The sequence below is a fragment of the Sabethes cyaneus genome, chromosome 1 (assembly GCF_943734655.1).
Source record: "Sabethes cyaneus chromosome 1, idSabCyanKW18_F2, whole genome shotgun sequence".
Lineage (NCBI taxonomy): Eukaryota > Metazoa > Arthropoda > Insecta > Diptera > Culicidae > Sabethes > Sabethes cyaneus.
In genome coordinates, this window is record NC_071353.1 from 148,069,380 (window position 1) to 148,094,050 (window position 24,671).

Sequence of the window (24,671 nt, forward strand, 5' to 3'; positions counted from 1 at the left end):
TAAATTTCGCAGGTTGCGAGCGGGTGCTGATTGAACAGCTGGAACCCCGCAAACTCGGCATCGTAGCTCTGCAGGAAATCTGTCGCAAAGGAGAGAAGGTATGGAAGATACGTGGCGGAAAGGCCCAGTTTTACCAGAGCGGTGGCGCTACCAACGAACTGGGAACGGGCTTTGTAGTGCTGGGCGGAATGCAGGATCGCGTGATAGATTGGAAGGCGATCAACGAGAGAATGTGTGTATTGAGGATAAAGGGCCGTTTCTTCAATTATAGCATCATAAACGTGCACTGCCCGCACGAAGGTAGACCCGACGATGAGAAAGAAGCGTTCTACGCGAGGCTGGAGGCTACGTACGACAGCTGCTCGTCACGGGACATCAAGATCGTCATCGGGGATATGAACGCCCAGGTCGGTAGGGAAGAAATGTATAGACCGGTGGTAGGACCCCATAGCCTGCACACCGACACTAACGATAACGGCCAACGATGTATAAACTTCGCAGCTTCCCGAGGCCTGGTGATCCGAAGCACCTTTTTCCCGCGCAAGGATATCCACAAAGACACCTGGAGATCACCTGACCAACGTACAATGAACCAAATTGACCACGTTCTCATAGAGGGCCGGTTCTTCTCTAACATCACGAACGTACGCTCCCGTCGGGGTGCGGATATTGATTCTGACCATTACCTAGTAGCAGTACATGTGCGCTCAAAGCTGTCCACCGTATACCGGACACGTCAAAGCCGCCCTCCTCGGCTGAACATCAGGCAGCTAGATAACCCACAAGCTGCCGAGAACTACGCGCGAGTACTGAATGAGGCACTGCCTTCTTCCGAGGAGTTAGGTGCTTCAAACCTCGAAGACGGTTGGGGCAGAATACGCTCGGCCATCGGAGAGGCCGCTACCGCGGCACTAGGTATTGAGCCTCGGAGTACACAAAATGATTGGTTTGATGGGGAATGCCAACAAGCGGTGGAGGAGAAAAAAAAACGCTTGGAAAAATTATCTAAGTATTGCCACTAGAGAGAACCTGGCCAAGTACCGACGAGCTAGGAACCAGTTGACCACGATCCTGAGGAGGAAAAAGCGCCAAAAGGAGGACAGAGATCGTGAAGAATTAGAACAACTGTTCCGAGCTAATGACACGCGCAAGTTTTATGAGAAGGTGAACCAAACTCGGAAGGGCTACACACCGAAACCTGACATGTGTAGGGACGAGGGAGGGAATCTAATTACAAACGAGCGCGAGGTGGTCGACAGGTGGAAGCAGTTCTTCGATGAACACCTCAATGGCGAAGTCGCAGAAGGAGGCGGAACGGAAATTAACCTAGGAGCGCCCATGGAAGATAGTGATGTCCTAGCACCTGATCTCCAAGAAGTCAAACGAGAAATCAGGTTGCTGAAGACCAATAAAGCCGCTGGGAAGGACCGCCTACCGGCAGAGCTTTATAAACATGGCGGGGAAACGCTAGCAAAGGCTCTACACTGGGTTATTTCGAGGATTTGGGAGGAGGAAAAGCTACCGGAGGAATGGATGGAAGGAGTGGTTTGTCCCATCTACAAAAAGGGTGATCGGCTAGACTGCTGCAACTATCGTGGTATTACGTTGGTAAACGCCGCCTACAAGGTACTCTCCCAGATCCTGTTACGCCGGCTGTCACCGATAGCACAAGGTTTCGTAGGGAATTATCAGGCGGGTTTCATGGGGGCCCGCGCAACTACGGACCAAATGTTTACTATCCGACAGATCTTGCAGAAATGTCGGGAGTACAACGTGCCCACGCATCACATCTTTATCGATTTCAAAGCAGCATACGATACAGTCGATCGAGACAAGCTATGGCAGATAATGCACGAATACGGTTTTCCGGACAAACTGACGCGACTGATCAGAGCTACATTGGATCGAGTGATGTGTTTCGTACGCATCTCTGGGACACTCTCGAGTCCCTTCGAGACGCGACGAGGGTTGAGACAAGGTGACGGTCTATCCTGCATGCTGTTCAACATCGCTCTTGAGGGGGTGATCCGACGAGCGGGCATTGAAACGAGAGGCACGATTTTTACCAAGAGTAGCCAACTTCTAGGCTTTGCAGATGACTTCGATATCATAGCCAGGAACTTTGCGACGGCGGAGGCAATCTACGCCAGACTGAAAGCGGAGTCTAGGAGAATTGGGCTAAAAATAAATGCGTCGAAGACCAAATACATGAAAGGAAGAGGCTCAAAGGAAACAAATGTGCGCCTCCCACGGACAGTAACCGTTGACGGCGATGTACTAGAAGTGGTAGAAAAGTTGGTATATTTGGGATCGCTGGTGACCGCGGACAACAACACTAGTAAGGAGATCCAGCGGCGCATCCAAGCGGGAAATCGGGCCTACTTTGCCCTTCGTAAAACGCTACGATCAGGAAGCATACGCCGCCGCACGAAGCTAACAATGTACAAAACCATTATTAGACCGGTAGTTCTTTATGGACTTGAAGCCGTGACGCTGCTTACGGAGGACATACGCGCCCTTGCCGTGTTTGAGCGGAAAGTGCTGCGGACGATATTTGGCGGAGTACAAACTGAAAGCGGAGAGTGGCGGAGGCGTATGAATCACGAGCTACAGGCACTGCTTGGGGAGACTCCCATCGTACATCTAGCGAAAATTAGCAGGCTACGGTGGGCCGGACACGTCGTAAGGATGCCGGACGACAGTGCGACGAAAACGGTCCTCTTCAACAACCCCACCGGCACCAGGAACAGGGGGGCCCAACGTGCACGATGGCTCGACCAAGTCGAAAGCGATTTGCGACTTCTGAGACGACTAGGAAATTGGCGACGAGTGCCCCAAGACCGAGTTGAATGGAGACGAGTGCTTGAAACAGCACGAGCCACCCCGGCTCTATGCTGCTGAAGAAGAAGAAGAAGAAGACAACTCGAATGTCAAAATTGTATGGAATTTTCGAGTTTAGAAATTTCTAACAACTGTCAGTTGGCCCAATTAGCGAATCAGCTGGAGTGCAGTCGTGGCCCAATTAACGAATTCAGGCTGTACTTAAAAATTAAATAAATTGTTTTTTTTTGCCAGGGGGATCGGAGAAATTTTCCATACGATTCTATCTGCGCTTAGTCACACCCTTTGGCAAGCCAAATGCTGGCTGTTGCCAACTTGGATAATCGACACCCTGCCTCTTTCTCTTTCTCCCTACGAAAATGTCCTGAGAGCGCCCGTGTCAAGTATTATACGTCTATTGTTCGCGATGCTCGCTATTTTTTATTTCTTTAATGAACCGTTAACTTCCAGTAAGCCGTAGTCCTACTTCAATAAGTTATTTTATCTCAGTTAGTACACAATCATGGGTCATTTTAACTTTAACTACAAATTTATATGTGAATATTATATTGCTGATTGCAAGGAAAATTGTACCATCCAACCCAAGCAGCACTTGCAACATCTTCCATGTGGCTATTAAGTCTTGTTTAAATTGAAAAAAACTTCACCGGTTACAGTATTGAAACACGCAACAAATAAGCAACTTCATGTTATTAATATGTTGGATTCAGGTTATATAATGCTTATACTGGCTGTCACAAATATATTAGTCTATATCTAGTAACATGAAACTTCATCGCAACATCGTGTTATTATAATGCCATTGCTAAACAATAATGTCACATGATGTTGCATCATGTTGATTACGGCATATTGTTAAATAAAATTTAACCAAACAAATACAATCAATGTAACATCATATTCTGCCATATTTTTATGAAAAAATATTTTTCAACGAAGGAATGTTTTTATTTTAACAATAATTACACGAACATTCATCAGGAGTCCATGGCATTTACTAAAATATTATTTGATTGCAGTATCTAGTTCGATTTTACACCCCATTTTTCCATCGTAAACGAATTCTTAATCTGGCTGGGTTAATTCTTTAAACTTGAAAATAAATAAATTAATAACTTTCACGAGGCGCATCAAATAATACAAAGCAAAATTATATTTTGCACGATAAATTTTGAATGGCATGGAGATTAGCTCATAATAGGCCCAAAAAACTAAAGTCGCATTAAGAATATTAATATAAATAATTTTCGTCTTGGAGCCCTGAGAGGAAATCCCGGTTCCGCTAAACATAATTCGTGATGAAGTTGCTCATAATTGTTTGGTTTTTGTGCGAGGAAAAAAGAGAAGAAAGCATTTTTGTTTTTGTTTTCACGCAAGTTTTGACAACGCGGCATAGGATTTCGTGGGAGTGCGAACAGGCTTAAAATCTCTTTTAGTATCGTAGTCGCAAGTTTTGACAACGCGACATAGGATTTCGTGTGAGTGCGAACAGGCATAAAATCTCTTTTAGTATCGTAGTCGCGAATACCTGCTTGTATTTAGATAACGCGCATTGGTTTTTGTGCGGGAAAAAAGAGAAGGAAGTATTTTTGTTTATGTTTTCACGCAAGTTTTGACAACGCGGTATAGGATTTCGTGGGAGTGCGAACAGGCTTAAAATCTCTTTTAGTATCGTAGTCGCGAATGGATAGATAACGCGCATTGATGTTCCATAAAACATCTGTGTAACAATTGGTTGCATATAGGCTCCACCTCTTGCGCTTTTTCAATCACATAACAGTTCGATAAAGGTAACTAACGCGAACTTTTACCATATTTGAATGTTTCAATTAGAGTTGCGTAACCCTTCATGCAACAAATGGTGCTGCTTGGGAAAGTGCGATATCGCTCATAAAAGTGCTATTTTGCATTAAATCGTTTCAGTATCTTCGGCGCACTTATTGCTTGGAAGATAACGAAAAAGTGCGCCAAAGATACTGAAACGATTTAATGCAAAATAGCACTTTAATGAGCGATATCGCACTTTGGATAGTACAATGTTCCTTGCAATTGACAATATATCAGTAATAATCTGATTTGTATTGCTCTTTGCATTGAAAGTTGGATTTTGAACAAACTTGTTCAGTCACACATTTTTTAGGTGAGAAAAGTTACCAAAATTTCGTAGGAAAAACCCATGAATCTTGGTTGATTCCTATTTGAATTCTAATGCTTACGTACAGTTGTTATCGACGCTACGAATAATATAAAAATAGTTTCTTAATACATAATTCCATGCATAATTCATAACTTGAACAAATATGCAGCATATATGAAATAAATGAAAAATTAAATATTGCAGGTTGCAGTGAAAGGACTAAATGCACAGCAACTGCAGGGAAACAGCCAAAGATCTACAATCAGTGTTGCGTTCTAAATGAAACCATTGCAGTGCTTCGTAGTAGAGAAAATTATCAGTCCTTATTCTTCTTCAAACAATATCAATCAAATTGTTTTCTATGATTTTCAGAATATTTTTAACAAAAATTGTGTAATAAAATCTAAAAACATCACATGTTATGCTGCAAGCCTGTTTGTTACATTAATGCAACTTTCTATTCCAAAGTTTTTCGAAAGTTTAGCATCACTGGATACGAGTGCAGCAGCTCTGACTGCTTTTGATAAACAAATATAGTGGCACCGAACTTTCGTAACGCGAATTTTTCTGCTGTTAAATTTAGGTCACTTCGCACTATTTGTCGAACTATTTGCAGTTGTATATTTTGAAATAACCATCAAACGACCCCGAAACGTATCTATTATCTCACTTTTCTTCTGCATCTACTGTTTTGGTAATCACCAATTTGACGGCTCGCAAAGATTTGACTTGAATCAATGACAGCTCGCTGCTGGGATTTTACTTGCATTTTGCCTGCAAGTTCTTTGTATTTCGCGTTTTTGATGCAATCTGCAATACCATTTGCTTTTCCACCAACTGGTACTGGCGCCACTGCTAAATCAAATGACAGCTCAGATGGGAGAGTTGTAATGATGGGAAATGCCGATCGAAATCTATAACGATTATCGATAAAGTTTTCTTATCGTAAATAATTAATAACGATAATATGACAGTATAAGCAAAAATACGTAAAGAATAGAACAAAAATGTTAAAATAATAACAAGCCAGGAAGAAGATTTCCCTTTAAACCCTCCAATTTTCGATATTCTTCCGTGACGATAAAGTTTGATGGTATTATCGATATAAGATTACTAGCGATATTATCAGTAGCACACTTTTCATCACACTTTTGAAGGTTGCACTTTATAACTGTTCAGTCCAATTGCGTGCGAAGAGCGCAATATATCAGTAATAATCTGATAATAGTCAGATAATATTCTCCTTAAATAATAATTTCACGAAACATTGTTTTATTTCAGGAATAAACACGGGTTTCTTGTACGCGCCGCGTATCCCTCGTGTAAAAAGACTTCAGTCTACAATCATTACTTGATCATAGAAGTTTAATTTTTGATTGCTTTGTGCGATAGGCACTGCTCGAAGACATGCGTACACCAGTGTCGCAAGGATGCCGGACGGTTGTGCAGCGAAATCCGTTCCCTCCAAGAACCTCACCGTCACCAGGAATAGAGTGGACCATCGTGCTAGGTGGCTCGACCAAGTTGAAGCCGACTTATAGGTGTCGAGCCGCGCAACGAATTTGCGACGAGTGGCCTTGGACCGAGTACTCTCGGTTGGTAAAGTAAGTAAGTGCGATAGATCCCAAGTAACAAATTCAATTTTAAGATGCACTTGAAGAGGTTTCCAGCATTTGCTCCTTAAAACCGATCATAAAACTTTTAATTCTACAAAACTGCGATAGAACAGCCATCTAACCCTTATAAAACTAGGGAGGCCCACACTAAAGAAGGTTCTCAAGAATATTTCCCAAGGTCCTTTTAAAACTTGTAATTCTTATCGATATCTATTTATAGTGATTTTCAAGAGTCGCTTAAAACTAAATGAAAACTACCACAAGTGTTGATGATTTTATGGTTGTCTTCTCAAAGAACAGTTGCAAGACAACATACACTTTTCACAGCCTTGAATTTTTGTGTGAGTGACTAAGAGCTATATGAGAAAAAAGCATTCACAGATATTGCTTTTCCAAAATGGATATAAATAATAAAAATGGTAATAAAAGCAGCTCCTAGATTGCCCACAAATGGGATTTTTTTAGTGCCACGCTCAGCTTGTCGATGTTTTCTGAGATGAAAGTTAGAAAATTTTAACGCGCCGGTTATGTTTGCTAGATTATTGAAAAATTTAATAAATAAAAATCTATAATTTCATGAAAAAGTTGATAATTACCAAATTTTTAACAAATTGCGGCCTTTTACATGTCCAAACATTTATTTAAAACTTACGGAATTGTAAAAAAACATATTTATAAACACCCATATGCAATTGGTTATAATTTCAAAAGTAATCCAAACTGCCCTGTTCGCCATTTTTCAATGGTTATATCTAAATCAACTAGAAAGCGCTTATTAGGCTAACATTTCTTGCATAAGACAAAGAAAATTTATCCTAGAGGGCGATAAGTTCAGCTATACTTATTGCATTCTTGAAGAAGACAAGTTACGCTTGAATAAGAATTGTTTGAATTACTTCAGGGCACCAAGTTTTTTGCATGATTACCATTCTAGTATAAACAAAGAAAACGTCAACGAAGTGTCGATGTAACGTGTTGTTTGTGCTGGAGATTCATATACTTGCATTGATCTCAATATTGTCATGTTGATTATCAATATAAATTGATTTTAAAAATTAAAAGAGTACTGCACGACGATGCGTCCATGCGTAAAGTTTAATATACAGAATTTTTAATGTACTTTATCTTTACTATCGCTTTTAGAAAATATGCCTCGTCTGCTTCAACCCCTTCAAGCATTTTCCAAACAAAAACACTGGCTAATAAAGTTTGAAAAATACGAACAACTCTAGAGGAAACCCGCACCGCCGCCGGCAAAACACAATCGAACCAAATTTATTCAATTCATACAAATCTACTAGTGCATCATTACCGGCACCGTCCTTCCCTAGCTTACCCTAACTAACACACCGTAGTCAGTTGTTCCTAATATCTTCATTGTTTTGTGACTTCGCTGATCGTTTATATGGAAAAATTTTCAAAACATTGGACAAATTTTTGATAATTCTCGTTTAAAAGATCCATATTTTTCCAATTTACTCTAGGTTCAAACGCCCATTTTGACAGATTAGTTGTTTACACTAGAATGTTCTTTCTTAAGAGTATGATTTCGCTTTCAAGAATATATGGTTTTAAGAGAATTTTATGGCAGCATTGTTAAGATAAACTAATCTTACAGAAGAATGCCTTAAATTTTTGTCAAAACTATTGTTAAGTTTTAAGGAGCGTCGTTTTTGGGCAGAAATCAAGTTTCCTTTAAAACCGCTTATAAGGTAAATTACACTTATTCATAATGCAGTTTTGTGGGTGTTTCTTCAAGTCTCCTTCAGTCACTCCTCAGAAATGTTAATCAAATAAGATAAAATTCACTCGAGAAAAAACATTGTAAAACCTGATAGACTTTGCGATGCTCTGATAAAACTATACTATAAAAAATGAATAAGACCAATTTGCTATTGGATTGTTACTTGGGATACTACTTTTTAAAGATTTTACTTTTCTTTAATAAAGATTAATGAATAATATTTTTCATTTCAGCCGGTTACCAACATAACGGACTTCGAATTGGTGAAGCTACACTTGAATCGAACCGATCAACGCAACCTGAACCGTATTGTGTGTTTCGTCCGTTTTTGCTGAAGGCAACTATCTTGACGTTGAAAACAGCGAAATAAAATTTAATAAATAATTACATTTGTTGTATTGTATATGTTTTGTGCTTTTAATAGATAAAGTTCATATTGCGGAGTTTCCACCAATTTAGAGTCCCACGCGAAAATTATTAGCGTGGTTATTTTCTGCGTTTACCACACATGATTGCAATTTAGCAATTTGAACCATAAGTTTTTCGTTATTACCTCCCCAATGCACCCCTCCTTGCTTGACAAGTATATTTTCAATGTATTTATTAAGTACATGATAATTATTATTAGAATAATAATTTGCGTAGGATTCGTAAAATTGCTGCAAGGTACAATATCACTTCAGTTATTATTTCTCTGTGTTATTGCGATTATTATCTAAAATTTTTCTTTCGTCGGTTTAGTTGTGCGCCTAACAGTTGCGCGCAGCTCTGTTCTGGTTGCTCGCAGTCAAAGTATCTCTTTTACACTCTTACGAAATCTCGTAAGAAACTGTCAACGCAAGAGTGATGAGAAAAACAACAATATTTCTCTCTCGCTCATCAGCTGAATGCTAGGGTAGCTTGCTTCGTGTTTGCCCGTTCAAACATGAACAAATTTTTCACAAACGCAATCAGCATTTAAATTTTATTATTTTCGGTTAACGTAAGACATTGTAACTGTGTTGTTTGTAAGTCTGTACGTAATAGGACAAAACAAATATTATCTAAGCAAAGAATAAGAGCATAAACATAAAAAAACTTACACGTGCTTACACTGTCAATAATATATGATTTACCTTTGCGCACAACTATATTAAAGTGGAAAACGAAATATTTTCTCGGGAAGCACAATATATTGTGCAATATATACAATATATTGTGCTTCCCGAGAAAATATTTCGTTTTCCACTTTAATATAGTTGTGCGCAAAGGTAAATCATATATTATTGACAGTGTAAGCACGTGTAAGTTTTTTTATGTTTATGCTCTTATTCTTTGCTTAGATAATATTTGTTTTGTCCTATTACGTACAGACTTACAAACAACACAGTTACAATGTCTTACGTTAACCGAAAATAATAAAATTTAAATGCTGATTGCGTTTGTGAAAAATTTGTTCATGTTTGAACGGGCAAACACGAAGCAAGCTACCCTAGCATTCAGCTGATGAGCGAGAGAGAAATATTGTTGTTTTTCTCATCACTCTTGCGTTGACAGTTTCTTACGAGATTTCGTAAGAGTGTAAAAGAGATACTTTGACTGCGAGCAACCAGAACAGAGCTGCGCGCAACTGTTAGGCGCACAACTAAACCGACGAAAGAAAAATTTTAGATAATAATCGCAATAAAGCAAAATAGAAAATACATTCCAGGAAAATTTGCAGAAATTGAGTAATTTTTACGCAAAATGAGCTTTGCCATGAGTTCGTAAAAATTACCTAATGATGACTTCCACACTGGTACGTAAAATAGGTAAACAGAGTTTACCTAAATTTAACTTCCCGCACGAAGGTTCTGATTTAGGTGAAAACTGCATAAATTTAGGTTTTTTCATTTTTCTGTGATAGCAAGAGCAGGCAGCAAAAAACCATCACCAACAATGGCAACAATATACTCATAATTGTCGACCAACATTTGAAAGGGGCGGATAAGCCAACTGTCAAACAGAACGAGTGAGAGTTCATTTTCCTATGCTGCTCCAGCAAAAAATAACTCTAGCTCGGTCTGTTTGACTGTTGACTTATCCGCCCCTTTCAAATGTTGGTCGACAATTGACATCGAACTTATTTACCTACGCGACCTACGCGGTAGGTACGCACCGTGTTGAAAATTTTACCCAGTTTTATGGTTTACCACCGCATCTATGCATCTACACTGAGAAAACTTTTCGTATAGTTTCTATGTGTCCCACATATCCAGCTTTTTACGAGCCATAATGGCGGACGTGTTCGTAATATTTGAACAGCATTTTTGACATTTCCTTAATACATCGCACGTGCTCTTTCCGTGCATTCCTTAAGTTTTACCGTGAACGCGCGGAAAGAAAACGTGCGATGTATTGGGGAAATGTCAAAAATGCTGTTCAAATATTACGAACACGTCCGCCATTATGGCTCGTAAAAAGCTGGATAGATTTTTGCAATGTGCCCAGTAAATGATCTTTATGTGCCAAACAGTTATCATCGAAAAACTTGCACATACTGTTCATATATGCGTATAACTTTTATATGTATAATTGCACATACTATTCATATGGGTATAATTTGTATGTGTATTTCTGGGAGGATTGTGTTAATATGCGGCACATGATAATCATATAGGGTAGTTGATCCAATAGTTGTGGTAGTACCAATAGTTGCGCTACTATTCATTATTAATGCATATTGTGATCACCGTAGCATTTTAGATAAAACAATTACATTCATTATATAAAACAGGTTTTAGAAGTATTGGTAGTTAGACTGTACCATTTAAAATTAAAGCATTATTTGCTAAAATGCCAATTTTCCAAAATCCAACGCGCGGTTGGAGCGCACAACTATAGGCGCTCATCTATAGTTTTGCTACGATGTTTTTTCACTTAGCAACCTAGCAATGTATATGGAATACCACAATTAAAGGAACATCAAACTTAATTAAGGAAACATTAGCGCAACTGTTGGTACAATATAATTGAATCGGAAAATTCATTTTTTCTTTATAAAGCTTCTCGAACAACGAAAGCAATTGTCTTGCCTTGTGACAAATACCTTGTATTTGATAAATTCATATCCCACAAGCATTATTTGAAGCATATACCTCAATAAACAAACAAAATGAAGTTATATTGTGCTTAGTGGCGCAACTAATGGATCATCTACCCTATCCAGCTTTTTACGAGCCATAATGGCGGACGTGTTCGTAATATTTGAACAGCATTTTTGACATTTTCCTAATACATCGCACGTTTTATTTCCGTACATTCCTTTAGTTTTACCGTGAACGCGCGGAAAGAAAACGAGTGACGTACTACGGAAATGTCAAAAATGATGTTCAAATATTACGAACACGTCCGCCATTATGGCTCGTAAAAAGCTGGATAGGATTTATGGAAATTTACTATTAGTTATGTGCACAATATTTTGAGTGTAGATGCGCTTGTTTTACTGAGGCAGTGTGCATTGAGTTTTCTCCGTGTACAAGTCAACGTGAAACACGAGTCGTTCCCTATACGTGTGCTTCTTTGTCTTTTTCCTCGCTTTAACATTTCTGTTCCGTTCCGTTTTTTGACATTGACGGTCGTCGGTCGCGTCTGGGAGAAAAGTTTTTCTCCGTCGTCGAAAGTTTGCATTTTCCGAATACATACCAGAAAAAAAAGTGCATTTCCTTCTGTGGAAAACCCAACCCGGTGAATGTGTGATGTATATTGGCTCTTTGTTAGAAGAATATCTACGTAATTATTATTTGCTGCCGTATTAAGAAGTTCAGTGAAACCAAATCGCTCCGAACCGAAAAGGTGCGTCACTACACTACCCCCGATCGACCAATGGTTGAATTGGTTGAAGGACTAAAATCGTAGAGCTGTGTGCTGTGGAGGAATTACCGGAAGCGGTTCGGTGAGGACAACCACGAAAACAGCGTAGCTGTTTTTCGGTTTCACTTTTACGTCGCGAAAATTGATTGGCGGAAGACGACGTCTGGCTGCAGTGCAGGGGGCTGTCGTCATCGATAGAAGCGGAGAGAAAGAAGCAAAAAAAAAAAACAGTGCCAGGTCGTGACACTGTTTCTGCGTCTTCCACCACCACTATTGGCTGTCTGCTTTTGTTTTTGTTGGTGTTCTTTTGGGTTTCGGTCGTCGTAAGGTACTCTATACAAGACAGAAGACACAGCAGGCCAAGCGGAAAAGAGGAGGTTCCCCGGATAAAAATAGTTTGGCGGGTGAGTGTGATTAAATTGGCTTCGATGCGAATTTCCCAAATCGATTTCAGCAGCAGCAGCATCAGTTAGTTCTAAGCGACACTTGCTCTGCATCGGAAGATTTTTTCCTTTCCGCTGCTGCGTAGTTCATTACCTCTGACACGAGAATGGAAAATTTACGGAAGATAATTCATCTTTCCAGGAGTCAACCGGATATTCCCAGTAACTCCCAGCAGCAGTATCAGCATCTGCAGCTGCCTTTCGGAGCGCGACTTGAGGTGGACAGCAGAAGACGCCGTTCGCCCGGTGCCTTTCCTCGGTACGAGCTTAGTGCTGCTGCAGCAGCATCAACAGCAAGCGTCAGAATGTCGGGAACAACGGGAAAGCGTAAGGAAATCTACAAATATTTGGCCCCATGGCCGCTGTACTCGATGAACTGGTCGGTCCGGCCGGATAAACGCTTCCGGTTGGCGCTCGGCAGCTTCGTCGAGGAGTACAACAACAAAGTGCAGATTATCAGCCTGGATGAGGACACCAGCGAGTTCAGTGCCAAAAGGTAAGGCGGGGAAAGGTTAAAGCTAGGGCGAGGGGGACGGTGTGATGCTTTTTGTTTCATTTGTCTCGATGAATTATAAATAGCCCCCGCAGAGTTTGTCGATACTCATATGTGCGAGAGCTAGCTATCTGTCTATCGGATGCTGTTTTGACCCATTTTCCTTGCGCTGTTTTAAGTTTTTCCTCTGAACAATAAGCGCAGCTAATTTGTTTTGCTCCGGATATGTCATGTCCGTGTGGCCGTTAAGAAAATGTTTCTAATTTCACTTTTCCCAACAGCACATTCGATCACCCGTACCCGACGACCAAAATCATGTGGATTCCGGACTCGAAGGGTGTCTTCCCGGATCTGCTGGCCACCAGCGGAGATTACTTGCGGGTTTGGCGTGCCGGAGAACCGGACACCCGCCTGGAGTGTGTGCTTAACAACAACAAAAACAGTGACTTCTGTGCCCCGCTAACCTCGTTCGATTGGAACGAGGTCGATCCGAACCTGGTTGGGACGTCGTCGATCGATACGACCTGCACCATTTGGGGTCTGGAAACGGGCCAACCGCTGGGACGGATCAACCTGGTTTCCGGTCACGTTAAGACGCAGCTGATTGCCCATGACAAGGAAGTGTACGACATTGCGTTTTCACGCGCCGGTGGCGGACGAGACATGTTTGCCTCGGTTGGTGCCGATGGGAGCGTTCGGATGTTTGATCTGCGCCATCTGGAGCATTCAACCATCATCTACGAGGATCCGGCGCACACACCGCTGCTCCGGCTGGCCTGGAACAAACAGGATCCCAACTATCTGGCTACGGTGGCGATGGATTCGTGTGAGGTAATTATTCTGGATGTACGAGTTCCCTGCACACCGGTTGCCCGCTTAAGCAATCACCGGGCGTGCGTGAACGGGATTGCTTGGGCTCCGCACAGCTCATGCCACATTTGTACGGCCGGCGACGATCATCAGGCACTAATCTGGGACATCCAGCAGATGCCGCGACCGATCGAAGACCCAATACTGGCGTACACGGCTGCCGAAGGCGAAGTTAATCAGATTCAGTGGGGTGCCACGCAGCCCGACTGGATCGCTATCTGCTACAAGACAGCCTGCGAAATTTTGCGGGTTTAAGGTGGCCGTAGGAAGACATCGTACTAATCATTCATCTTCTTGCTATTGTACATACTAAGACTGACTTGGGTTTTTCACTAGGCAATAGTAAAACAACATTAATTTCGGGGTAGCTTCCATACACACACTAGTCGCACTTTCTTCACAAATTTTTTTGTCAATCTTAAAAGTCGATGTTGTAATCTCCCCTCGGTTTTTGATTGTACATATCGCTATACCTAATTTATTCCGACTTCCGAAACCGAATCCGACAAACAGTCGCTCACCATTGCATCATGGCGGCGAACGAAAAAAAAAGCCTGAATCTAAAGATAACGAAGCAAGCGGCGACCTATCGCCATCGCCACTGTTAACAACAACACGAACGGAACGGAACGGAAGACTGCGGTTTGGACCTCTGCTTTTGCTCTCACGCCACACGCTAGTAGTGAGTGATTACCGACCGACCGACCGACCGATTATTTTTCCTCCCCCGCGCTTGTGAGGCTAACCCAACACAGCAGCGGAAGCATTTAGTAGCGGCCTATCATAGCCAGTTTAGCAACAAAACAAAACAAAAAACAACAGTAACAAAAAAAAATAAACGGAAACAGTTTTGTGTTCATGCATCGGTCTAACGAGAGAGAGATAGAGATAGCGAGAGTTGTCCAGTTATGCTTTCTGTTTGTTTTGCTTCCTTTTTATCACGATAGGTTTGAGAAGAACCAATTTAAAAGCAAACAATCTAATAATCTAAACCGAAAAACTAGTTTTAAGCTAGCTTGTAGTGCTAATGTGACGATTAACAAAACAAAACAAAACAAAAAAACAGTAGTAATCTAGCAATGAAGTGAACAGTTTTTAACTGTGTTTATAATAATTTGTGAATTGGTGTAGAACACTAATTACTTAATCTTCTATAATTCTATGTACACATAGATATACAAACAAACGGAATCGGAATAGTAATCCATCCTCCCCCTTGCGGGGGAGAGGAGTCGTATGAGATGCATGCTGAACTTTTTTGTAATTTATCATTTTACTAGGCCCATAATACACATAAGTAAGTAACTAAGGGTACGGTTATTTCTTCATTCGTAGTGTTATCACTAGTCAAAAGCCTGAGTCTCATCAGTCATCTGGACTGGAATGAAACGCAAAAATCGTAGTAGGCAGTTTCTCACCATTTATCAACAAACAACCGTGGTTCAGTGAAAAAATATGAGAGAAAACATTCTCTAGAAAAAAACCATTTGTGGTTTTTGGTTTGAAGACAATAGAGTGAAAACATCACCAAGACACAAAATTATCGATTTTTAATGCAGAGTTTATAGCAACAATCTGGCAGTTTGACAAAATCTTAAAAATTATTAGTCGTTGGAAATATGTCGGTGTAAAAGTTGGTTTGTGAATTCCCAATACTGATTGTTCACTTATTTTTTTGTATAAGCGATTTCGATGGCTTAAACAACGCCTAGTTTCGTCTGCTGCAGTTGATCGTCTAATTATAACCATCGTAAGAACGGAATCATTACACTACCAACTATATTTTAATTGCTGCTGAAATACATTATTGTACTATTTAATACTCCCTTTTTATTTGCTTTAGTATATTCATCCCATTATTATCTATTCGGTATGCTGGTTCTTGAGCAAGCCAACAGTTTTTGGACACTAGAGCATATTCCCTTCATCACAATCCAGTATTTAGTATTTAGTTAGTATTACTGATCCAGATTACATTAACAATAATTTAACACAGAAGCATCATTTTGTGAGCTTTTTTACATTTTTAAGAGATGAATTGAAATCGACAATAAGTAAAATTTTCATTTATATAAGTACATTTAGAATTGATTTGTTAATGGATTGCTGAATACTATGTTTATCTGCATATGCAAGTATATTCTTCATTTGGCAATTTGGAGGTGCCAATTTAATCAATTTTATGCTTAAACCATTTGTACGAATAATGTTAATTATTTTCTAATATTGCTAGACCACAAAAATGATTAATAGCAAGAATATCCCTCATTGTCACATGTGGCGATTTCAAAGAAGGTAACACGTGTTTGTTTTTGGCGGCAACGCACTATGGGCCAGAAATTAAAATTTCGGGACAAAAATATTTACAGTTAAACAGCGTGCCTCAGCTCAATGTAGTCTTCGGCAACAACCAATTTCAAGTAATTTTTGTGAAGATATGAAACTTCTACCTTTTACCCATTTTCAGCAATAGACCTTCGTTTATTAACGACCCCTCAAATCACATTTCTTCTTGTAACATGTTTATTTCAACAGACAGCTCAATGTGATGTTCTAGAAAATATTTTGCACATAAAAGAGGAATATTTTTGCTGAAGACTGTTTTGCTTTATATGCATTAATTAATAAGATATAACTGACTTTAGGTTAAAAACCGTCTGATGAAAAATCCGAATATCTTAGCCATCTGCAAGTATCTGCAATTAGTTTGCATATCAATTTGTAGGGAATTATTAAAGCTATCTGCCCAAATGTGTATTTCAGAGAATACCTGGGAATACCATGGCTGGGAATACCTGGGAATAGTGCGGATTTTTTTTCGTACATTTTATAACTTAATAAATATGCGTCCTAGCGTCAAACAGTCTTCACCGAAAATATGTATTTCAACATACTAAATAACTTTGTAGAACATTTGAAAGCAATAAAACAATCGTGTGCAAAGTTATTGAGTGTAATTGATTTTTAAGTGCTCTTTTTTAACACATCATTATATTTCGTAACCGGTAAGAGATAGATAGTTACTTTATTCAGCAAAGTTGCTTATTTTAGTATTTTCTGCAACTTTTGGAGAAAAAAACTTTTTTTAGAAATTATTTAAGAAAACAAAAGTTTGTATCACCCTAATAGGTGAATTCATGGTCACCCTAATAGTGCAGGAAGATGTGCTATATTTTATTATTTTACTTCTCCGAAGACACCACCCTTGAAAAAATACACATTTTTCATCAAACGGTTTTTAGCCTAAAAACAGTAATATCTTATTAATTAATGCAGAAAAAGCAAAACAGTCTTCAGCAAAAATATTCCTCTTTTATGTGCAAAATGTTGTCTACAACATCACATTGAACTGTCTGTTGAAATAAACATGTTACAAGAAGAAATGTGATTTGAGGGGTCGTTTATAAACAAAGGTTTATTGCTGAAAATGGGTAAAAGGTAGGAGTTTGATATCTTCAGAAAAAATACTTGAAATTGGTTTATCTTTTATATTTTGAAACCAAAAAGGTGAAAAAAAATTTACTCAAAAAGTTATTACTTAAATTGTTGTTAAAGTAACACGTGAATATTGGACGACCCCTTCAAAAGATGCATCATTTTTTCATTCAAAAAGTTGCCAAAGACTATATTGAGCTGAGACACGCCGTTTAACCGCAAATATATTTGTCCCGAAATTTCAATTTCTGGCCCATAGTGCAACGGTGCTGAAAATCGAACGTTGTATTGGTTGATGATCGTAGTAACCACCGATATGGCGCATACAATGCGTTGCGGGTTTAATATGGAAAACTTCTTGTTCGAGTTTTCTAATCTTTGCAGTAAATTTTCCGATTTTTCTCGCCGTAAAAACAGCGGTGGTGGAAACGAACACAATAAAGAAAAGACGCCTCAAATCGGATGCTCCGTTCTCAAGTGATGCGCGGTCGAACTTTTTCATTTCTCTTTTATATATACGATAAGGCATCCGTAGTTTGCTAGTGCCGGTAGGTTTCTTCAAGAGACCGGACTTCACCGCACAGTCGTCCGGCATCCTTGCGACGTATGTGCGATGGGAATCTTTCAGAGTACCCAAGCAACCAGAAGTTCGAATATTACTTGACACGCGAATTCGAAAGTTCACAATTAGTTCAAATTCAGTTCCGTGGAACTTTCTTGCTGATTAGTAGCGTATATTAAGTATACGGGCTGGTAAACGGCTAAATAATGCGTACCGTCGGTGCCTTGTGCACGTGTAGGTATAAAATTGACCCTACAATGGTTCATAGCCTCTTATTCAGCAACTCCTATTCCTACCTCCTCGTGGTACCAGCCGGGATACGATCAACTTTGGTGGAGTTCGGGTAACCAACCCCAGTGGAAGCCAAGGTTGTGTGCAGACAGGAAAGGAGGGCTCTTTCGAGCTTCGTTGGCACTCCGGCGAAACAGGGGGTTGGTGTAACAGGCAAGCCGTCAACACCAAAAATACTAAAGCACGGAACGAAGAACAAATAAATTCTTACTGGAACAATCGGAATAGACCCACGCGACGAAAAAGGACTATATATTGGAAACTCGGGACGTGGAACTGCCGATCTCTCAACTTCCAAGGGAGCACTCGAGTGCTCTCCGACGTATTGAAGAGCCGCAAGTTCGACGTCGTAGCGCTGCAGGAGGTGTGCTGGAAGAGCTCAACGGTACGTACGTTCAGAGATGGACATACCATCTACCAGAGCTGCGGCAACACACACGAGCTGGGTACAGCTTTCATAGTGATGGGCGAGATGCGGAAACGGGTAATTGGGTGGTGGCCAATCAATCACAGCCCTCATCTCAGAAGTACCGATGACGACAAGGATCAATTCTACGCGCAGTTGGAGAGTGAATACGACCGCTGCCCAAAACATGATATCAAGATCGTCATCGGGGAATTCAATGCTCAGGTCGGCAAGGAGGAGGAATACAAACCGGTGATTGGAAGGTTCAGTGCACACCAGCGAACCAATGAAATGGGCCTAAGACTTATCGACTTTGCCGCCTCCAAGAATATGGCCGTACGTAGTACCTTTTTCCAGCACAAAATCCATCACAAGTACACCTGGAGGTCACCAAATCAGACAGAATCACAGATCGACCACGTTTTGATCGACAGTCGGCACTTCTCAGACATTATCGACGTCAGATCCTATCGAAGCGCTAACGTTGCTCGGACCACTACCTAGTGATGGTTAAGATGCGCCCAAGACTTAGATCCCGCGCGGCTGAAGCAGCCAGACGTCGCCGCAAACTACGCGCATTCACTCGAAGCTGCGCTGCCGGAAGAGGACGAGCTAGATGAAGCTCCTCTCGAGGACTGTTGGAACACTATCAAAACAGCCATCAGCAGTGTAGCGGATAGCTGCATCGGGCATGTGGCCCGGTTTCAGCGGAACGATTATGGTTTGACGATGAATGTAAGAGGGTGATGGATGAGGAGAACGCTGCGCGGGCGGCCAAGATGCGCAGTGCTACACGTCAGAACGTGGAAAGACACAAACAGAAGAAAATGCAGCGAAACCAAATCTTTCGGGAGAAAAAGCGCTACCTGGAAGAGCAGGAATATGCGGAGTTGGAGCGGCTGCATCGTTCTCAGGAAACGCGGAAGTTCTACCAGAAACTGAACGGATCCCGCAAAGGCTTTGTGCCGCGAGCCGAAATGTGTCGGGATAAGACTGGCAGTATTCTGACGGACGATCGTGAGGTGACCGACAGGTGAAAGTAGCACTTCGACGAACACCTGAATGGCGCCCAGGCGGAGAACCTTGGCGGCGGGGAAAGCGATTTCGACGGTGCAACAAACGGGGAAGATGTGCCAGTTCCAACGATAGGCGAAGTTAAGGAGGCCATCATGCAGCTAACGAACAACAAGTCAGCTGGAAAAGATGGCATCGGAGCGGAGCTTATTAAAATGGGACCAGAAAAGCTGGCCGTTTGTCTGCACCGACTAATTGTTAGAATTTGGGATACGGAACAGCTACCGGAGGAGTGGAAAGATGGGGTTATCTGCCCGATATACAAAAGGGCGACAAGTTGGACTGTGAGAACTATCGAGCGATCACCGTTCTCAATGCCGCCTATAAAGTGCTGTCCCAAATTATTTTCCGCCGTCTATCACCAATTGCGAATAGATTTGTAGAAACTTATCAAGCCGGCTTCGTTGATGGTCGGTCTACAGCGGATCAAATATTTACACTGCGGCAAATCCTCCAAAAGGGCCGTGAATACAGAGTTCCCACGCATCATTTATTTGTTGACTTCAAAGCCGCATATGATACGATCGGATTTCGGGTGGATTGTCAAGTTCATTCGAATTTCTTATGTTTCTTATGTTTGGGAAATATGGGTCAGCGATTAATCGGAGTAGAATAGATTCTTCATTATATCCTAAATTGCATTGCCAATTAAATATCATTATTTTGTAATTATCTCCAGAGTATGCTGTTTTTTATAAGAAATTTTATACATTATTGCATTTACTTATTTTATTATCATATTAAATTTCATTTATACCATTATGATCATTATTTTTCTTTTGACATGACTGAAAATTAATTTACCTGTTCATATGATGCTTAAGAAATCAGGGGTGTTAAACGAATGGAGGGCTGGAGGACGGACGTGTGTGATCTGCCTGAATCACCTGGGAGATGGCCCCCCCTAAAGGCCCGATAGGAGTTTAACACACCCTTCCCCTTTTTCCCCATCACGCAAGTTCAGTTTGTATGGCGAATTCGTTGATCAAGTAGCCGGATGTTTATGTTGGAAGGGATTCTTATCTACCCGTGGAATGTGCGTAAGTGCCTCTGCTTACGAGTCCACCCAACCCCTTTTGGCCCTTCTTACAACATATACGTGAAAGCTGCTCGGTGAACAATTTCGATTCTACAGTCATTCTTCTTGCATACATAGGTATATCCTTGAAGTGATGGTGGTACACCTACATACATACATACATTGTCAAGTTCATTCGAATCACACAGAGGGCTTCGTCAAGGTGATGGTCTTTCATGCCTGCTGTTCAACATAGCGCTACAAGGTGTTATATACCGAGCGGATAGCAACACGCGGGGCACGATATTCAAGAAATCTAGTCAATTTGTCTGCTTTGCCGATGACATGGATATTATCGGCAGAACATCTGTGGCGGTGGAGAAAAGATTGGGTTAAATACGTCTAAAACAAAGTACATGCTGGCCAGCGGAACCGAGGCCGAACGACACCGCTCGGACAGTAGTATGAGCTAGTCGATGAATTTGTCTACCTTGGCTCACTGGTAACGGCGGACAATGATACCAGCCGTGAGATTCGGAGGCGTATTATCAGCGGAAGTCGTGCTTCCATTGGTTCCACAAGCAATTGCGGTCGAGCAGACGAAGTCCCCGTACAAAGTGCACCCTGTACAAGACGCTTATTAGACCGGTTGTTCTCTACGGGCATGAAACATGGACAATGCTCGAGGAGGACCTGCGAGTGCTCGGAGTTTTTGAAAGACGAGTGCTAAGAATGATTCGGTGGTGTATAGGAAAACGGAGTATGGAGGCAGAGGATGAATAATGAACTCGCACAGGTCTATGGCAAACCAAGTGTTCAAAAGGTGGCTGAAGCTGGACGGATACGATGGGCAGGGTATGTTGCAAGAATGTCGGACAACCACCCTGCAAAAATGGTGCTGGCCTCAAATGCAATAGGAACAAGACGACCATGAGTGCAGCGAGCAAGGTGGTTAGACCAGGTGGAGCGAGATCTGGCGGAGAGTACTCGGTATCCGTAGAATTGGAGAGCGGTAACCTACAACCGAGATAACTGGAGACACCTTGTTCAACAGGCAAACTCCTAGGTTAGCTTCCACTCTGTTATATCGTCGCCTCGCGCTCATTTCTGATCAGTTTTCCCTCCTCGTCGCTACACATATCAGGTTTCGGTGTGTGTCACTTGCGAGTTTGGTCCACCTTCTCATGGAACTTACGCGTCTCGTTAGCCTGGAACAGTTGTTCTAGCTCTTCACTATCTCTATTCGATCTCTGATCTCTGGCGTTTTTCCTCCTCAACCTATGGATTTGGTTCAAGATTTGTTGGTGAGGCGATTTTCAGGTGGTTTTGTAGATATCTTTGCGGGAAAAGAAAGTGCTTGTGATCACTAAGCTTCGGAAAGCTGCAAAGTTGATGCATCGCTGGCCGTTATCGTTCGTGTCAGTATGCAGGCTATGGGGCTGAATCACCGGTCTCTAAATTGCTTCCCTGCCGACCTATAGGTGTTCATACCCCCAATGACGATCTTGATGTCTCGTGGCGAACAGCTGTCGTACGTTGCCTCCAGCTGCGCAGAAAACGCTTTCTTTGCGTCGTCGGGTCTACCTTTGTGTGGACCGTGGACGTTTATATTAGCTTCGATTATTAAAGGAACTATATACGCCAGTCTTTAATTTCCTCATACATGAGTAAAAAGTATGCCATCAGCACTATCTACTGGCGGTAGGATGTACTAGACCGTTATAGTATTTGTATCGCCAACTCATTTTACACAAGTGTTAGTGACAGATGGCATAGTCAAATGTGTACCTATGAAAACGCTCTACGAACACTATGACAGATTAGTAAACTCTGTTGACGTCAGGAGCCACTTTACTGACGATAGAATCTGCGAAGAGTGGCGTTCTTTAAAAATCTAAGATATTGGTGATGGTGATGTTAAAGAAACAGCCTTTTATCCTCAACATACACTTCCTCTCGTTGATCGCCTTCCAGTCCACGTGATCCTGTATTCTGCACATCTCTACAAAGCCCGTTCCCGGCTCGTTAGCCGTCCCAGGACTTTGGTAAAATTGTGCCTTGCCGATACGGATCTTCCATGCCTTCTCACCTTTGCGACAGATCTCCTGCAATGCCATGATGATGAACCTTCACGGTTCTAACTAATCGAGCAGCACCCGGTTTTCAAGTTTTCATTTCATATCCTTATTTCGTGGCCTTTGTTCATGTCGAATGTCCCGAGTCGAATTGCTTTGATTGTTCGTACTGTTAGATTAAAGTAGGTTGCCCTACTAGCGCCACGGTATCGAATCGTGTGATGTGGCTGTCATCAACAGAGTGTCTCCTTCCCTGTCAGTATAAGACCTCCGTTTCCACCCGGGGTTGGTTACCCGAGCTTCACCAAGCCTACTCGTATTCCGGCTGTTATTGCCTCCCCATTGCACCACTCCTTGCTTGACAAGCATATTTTCAATGTATTTGGTAAGTACAGGATAATTATTATTAAAATATCAACTGGATATCCAAAGGAAAGGAGCGAACGAGACCTGCAGAGAAGCACTCGACAGGAATCCACAAGGACAACATAGAAAAGGCAGATCCACAGGTTCATGACGACGCAGCCTAGCCAACGACACCCGGGCTGTTGACGAGAACCTGTCCTGACGACAAGTGACAGCAGTGGTGGGTAAACGGCGGCAGTGGAGATCTCTGATATCATCCCTTTGTACTGCCATCAGACCGGCGGTCATGAATACATAAATAAAGTAGATAAGTTCTGGTGTATCTAGACCAAGCAAGAGATAGTGATCTGAAAACGGGGGTAAATTTTCCAGGTTGCGTTAAGTAGATTTTAAAATCGTCGGCATATGACCCATTCCAGCGTTACGGAACACAATTAGCACCCATTGTTACCGTGTGAATCGCCTTCTGTTTCACCAATTTCTTGACAAATACCTTGTAAAACAATTGTGCATGAAATTCCCAAACAACAAAGTGGGCTTAAGAAAGTCAATTCTTAAAGTCAAGCCAATAAAAATAGTAACCATACCATTGCCGGATATAGTAATTTTTCTCGCGTAAATCTGCCAATCGTATAACGTAATTTATACAATCGACGGAGGGAACGGTAGACACAAGTAATGAAACAAAAGTATTTACAGTATCGAAACAGAGTGGGACAAGACTTAAAGGAGAAATACCGAAGAAGTAGACAAGAAGGGGTCCTTAAAGCAACGCTTTTTAAGTATATGTACAGTTTCTCTTTACCCAAGCAGGGTGATCCGCTGTAATCCGAAGTTTCGCATGGGACTAGTGCCAACGAGAAGCAATATAACAGCATGTTGAGCTGAAAGTGTCCATTTTGGAGGTGCGGAAGGATTTTGAAAAGAAAATTAAAAGAATTTGTTTTGATAGTATGCTCAAAAGCATTTTCCAGGTTATCGAGCTGAATATTAAAAATGCTGACAATGTTCTAGAACAGTGAATAGAATATCAAATAATAATTTAAAACTTAAGAGCGGCTGCATAAAATGAAAACGTACAAATAAATGTGTTATTCTGTCATATGAATTATTTCGTGTTTTATTTTCAAAATAAATTATGACACGATTGCTATAATTTTATACCTGGTTCACGAGTTTGTAACAAGGTTTAAGAAAATCAGATAAAAATTCAATAAAACTTCAGGGAAAATTACGGAATTCCCTTTTCAAAATTTTGGTAAATATTCAAAAGCTCGTTACTTAGATAGATTGTTACAAAAATACACTCTGCGCAGAACGTACGTAGCACAATGATTCGAAGATAATAGGCAATGGTCTGTATCTGTATCATCGTCTTCGCTTAGCAATCGTTATCTCATTATTCCCCAGTAAATCCAAAACCTAAACATTCATCTGGAAGTTGAATGTAATCTCTATCAAATAAAGTT

At 41.2% G+C, this 24,671-nt stretch overlaps 1 protein-coding gene across 1 annotated transcript; it reads left to right on the plus strand.

Annotated features, from left to right (window-relative positions):
- The first annotated feature begins 11,925 nt into the window (after window positions 1-11,925).
- Window positions 11,926-15,265, plus strand: LOC128737656 (DDB1- and CUL4-associated factor 7). Its single transcript, XM_053832335.1, has 3 exons — window positions 11,926-12,573; window positions 12,755-13,108; window positions 13,387-15,265. Exons 2-3 carry the CDS (start codon window positions 12,918-12,920, stop codon window positions 14,228-14,230), a joined length of 1,035 nt encoding a protein of 344 aa, XP_053688310.1. The 5' UTR covers window positions 11,926-12,573; window positions 12,755-12,917; the 3' UTR covers window positions 14,231-15,265.
- The last annotated feature ends 9,406 nt before the right edge of the window (window positions 15,266-24,671 follow it).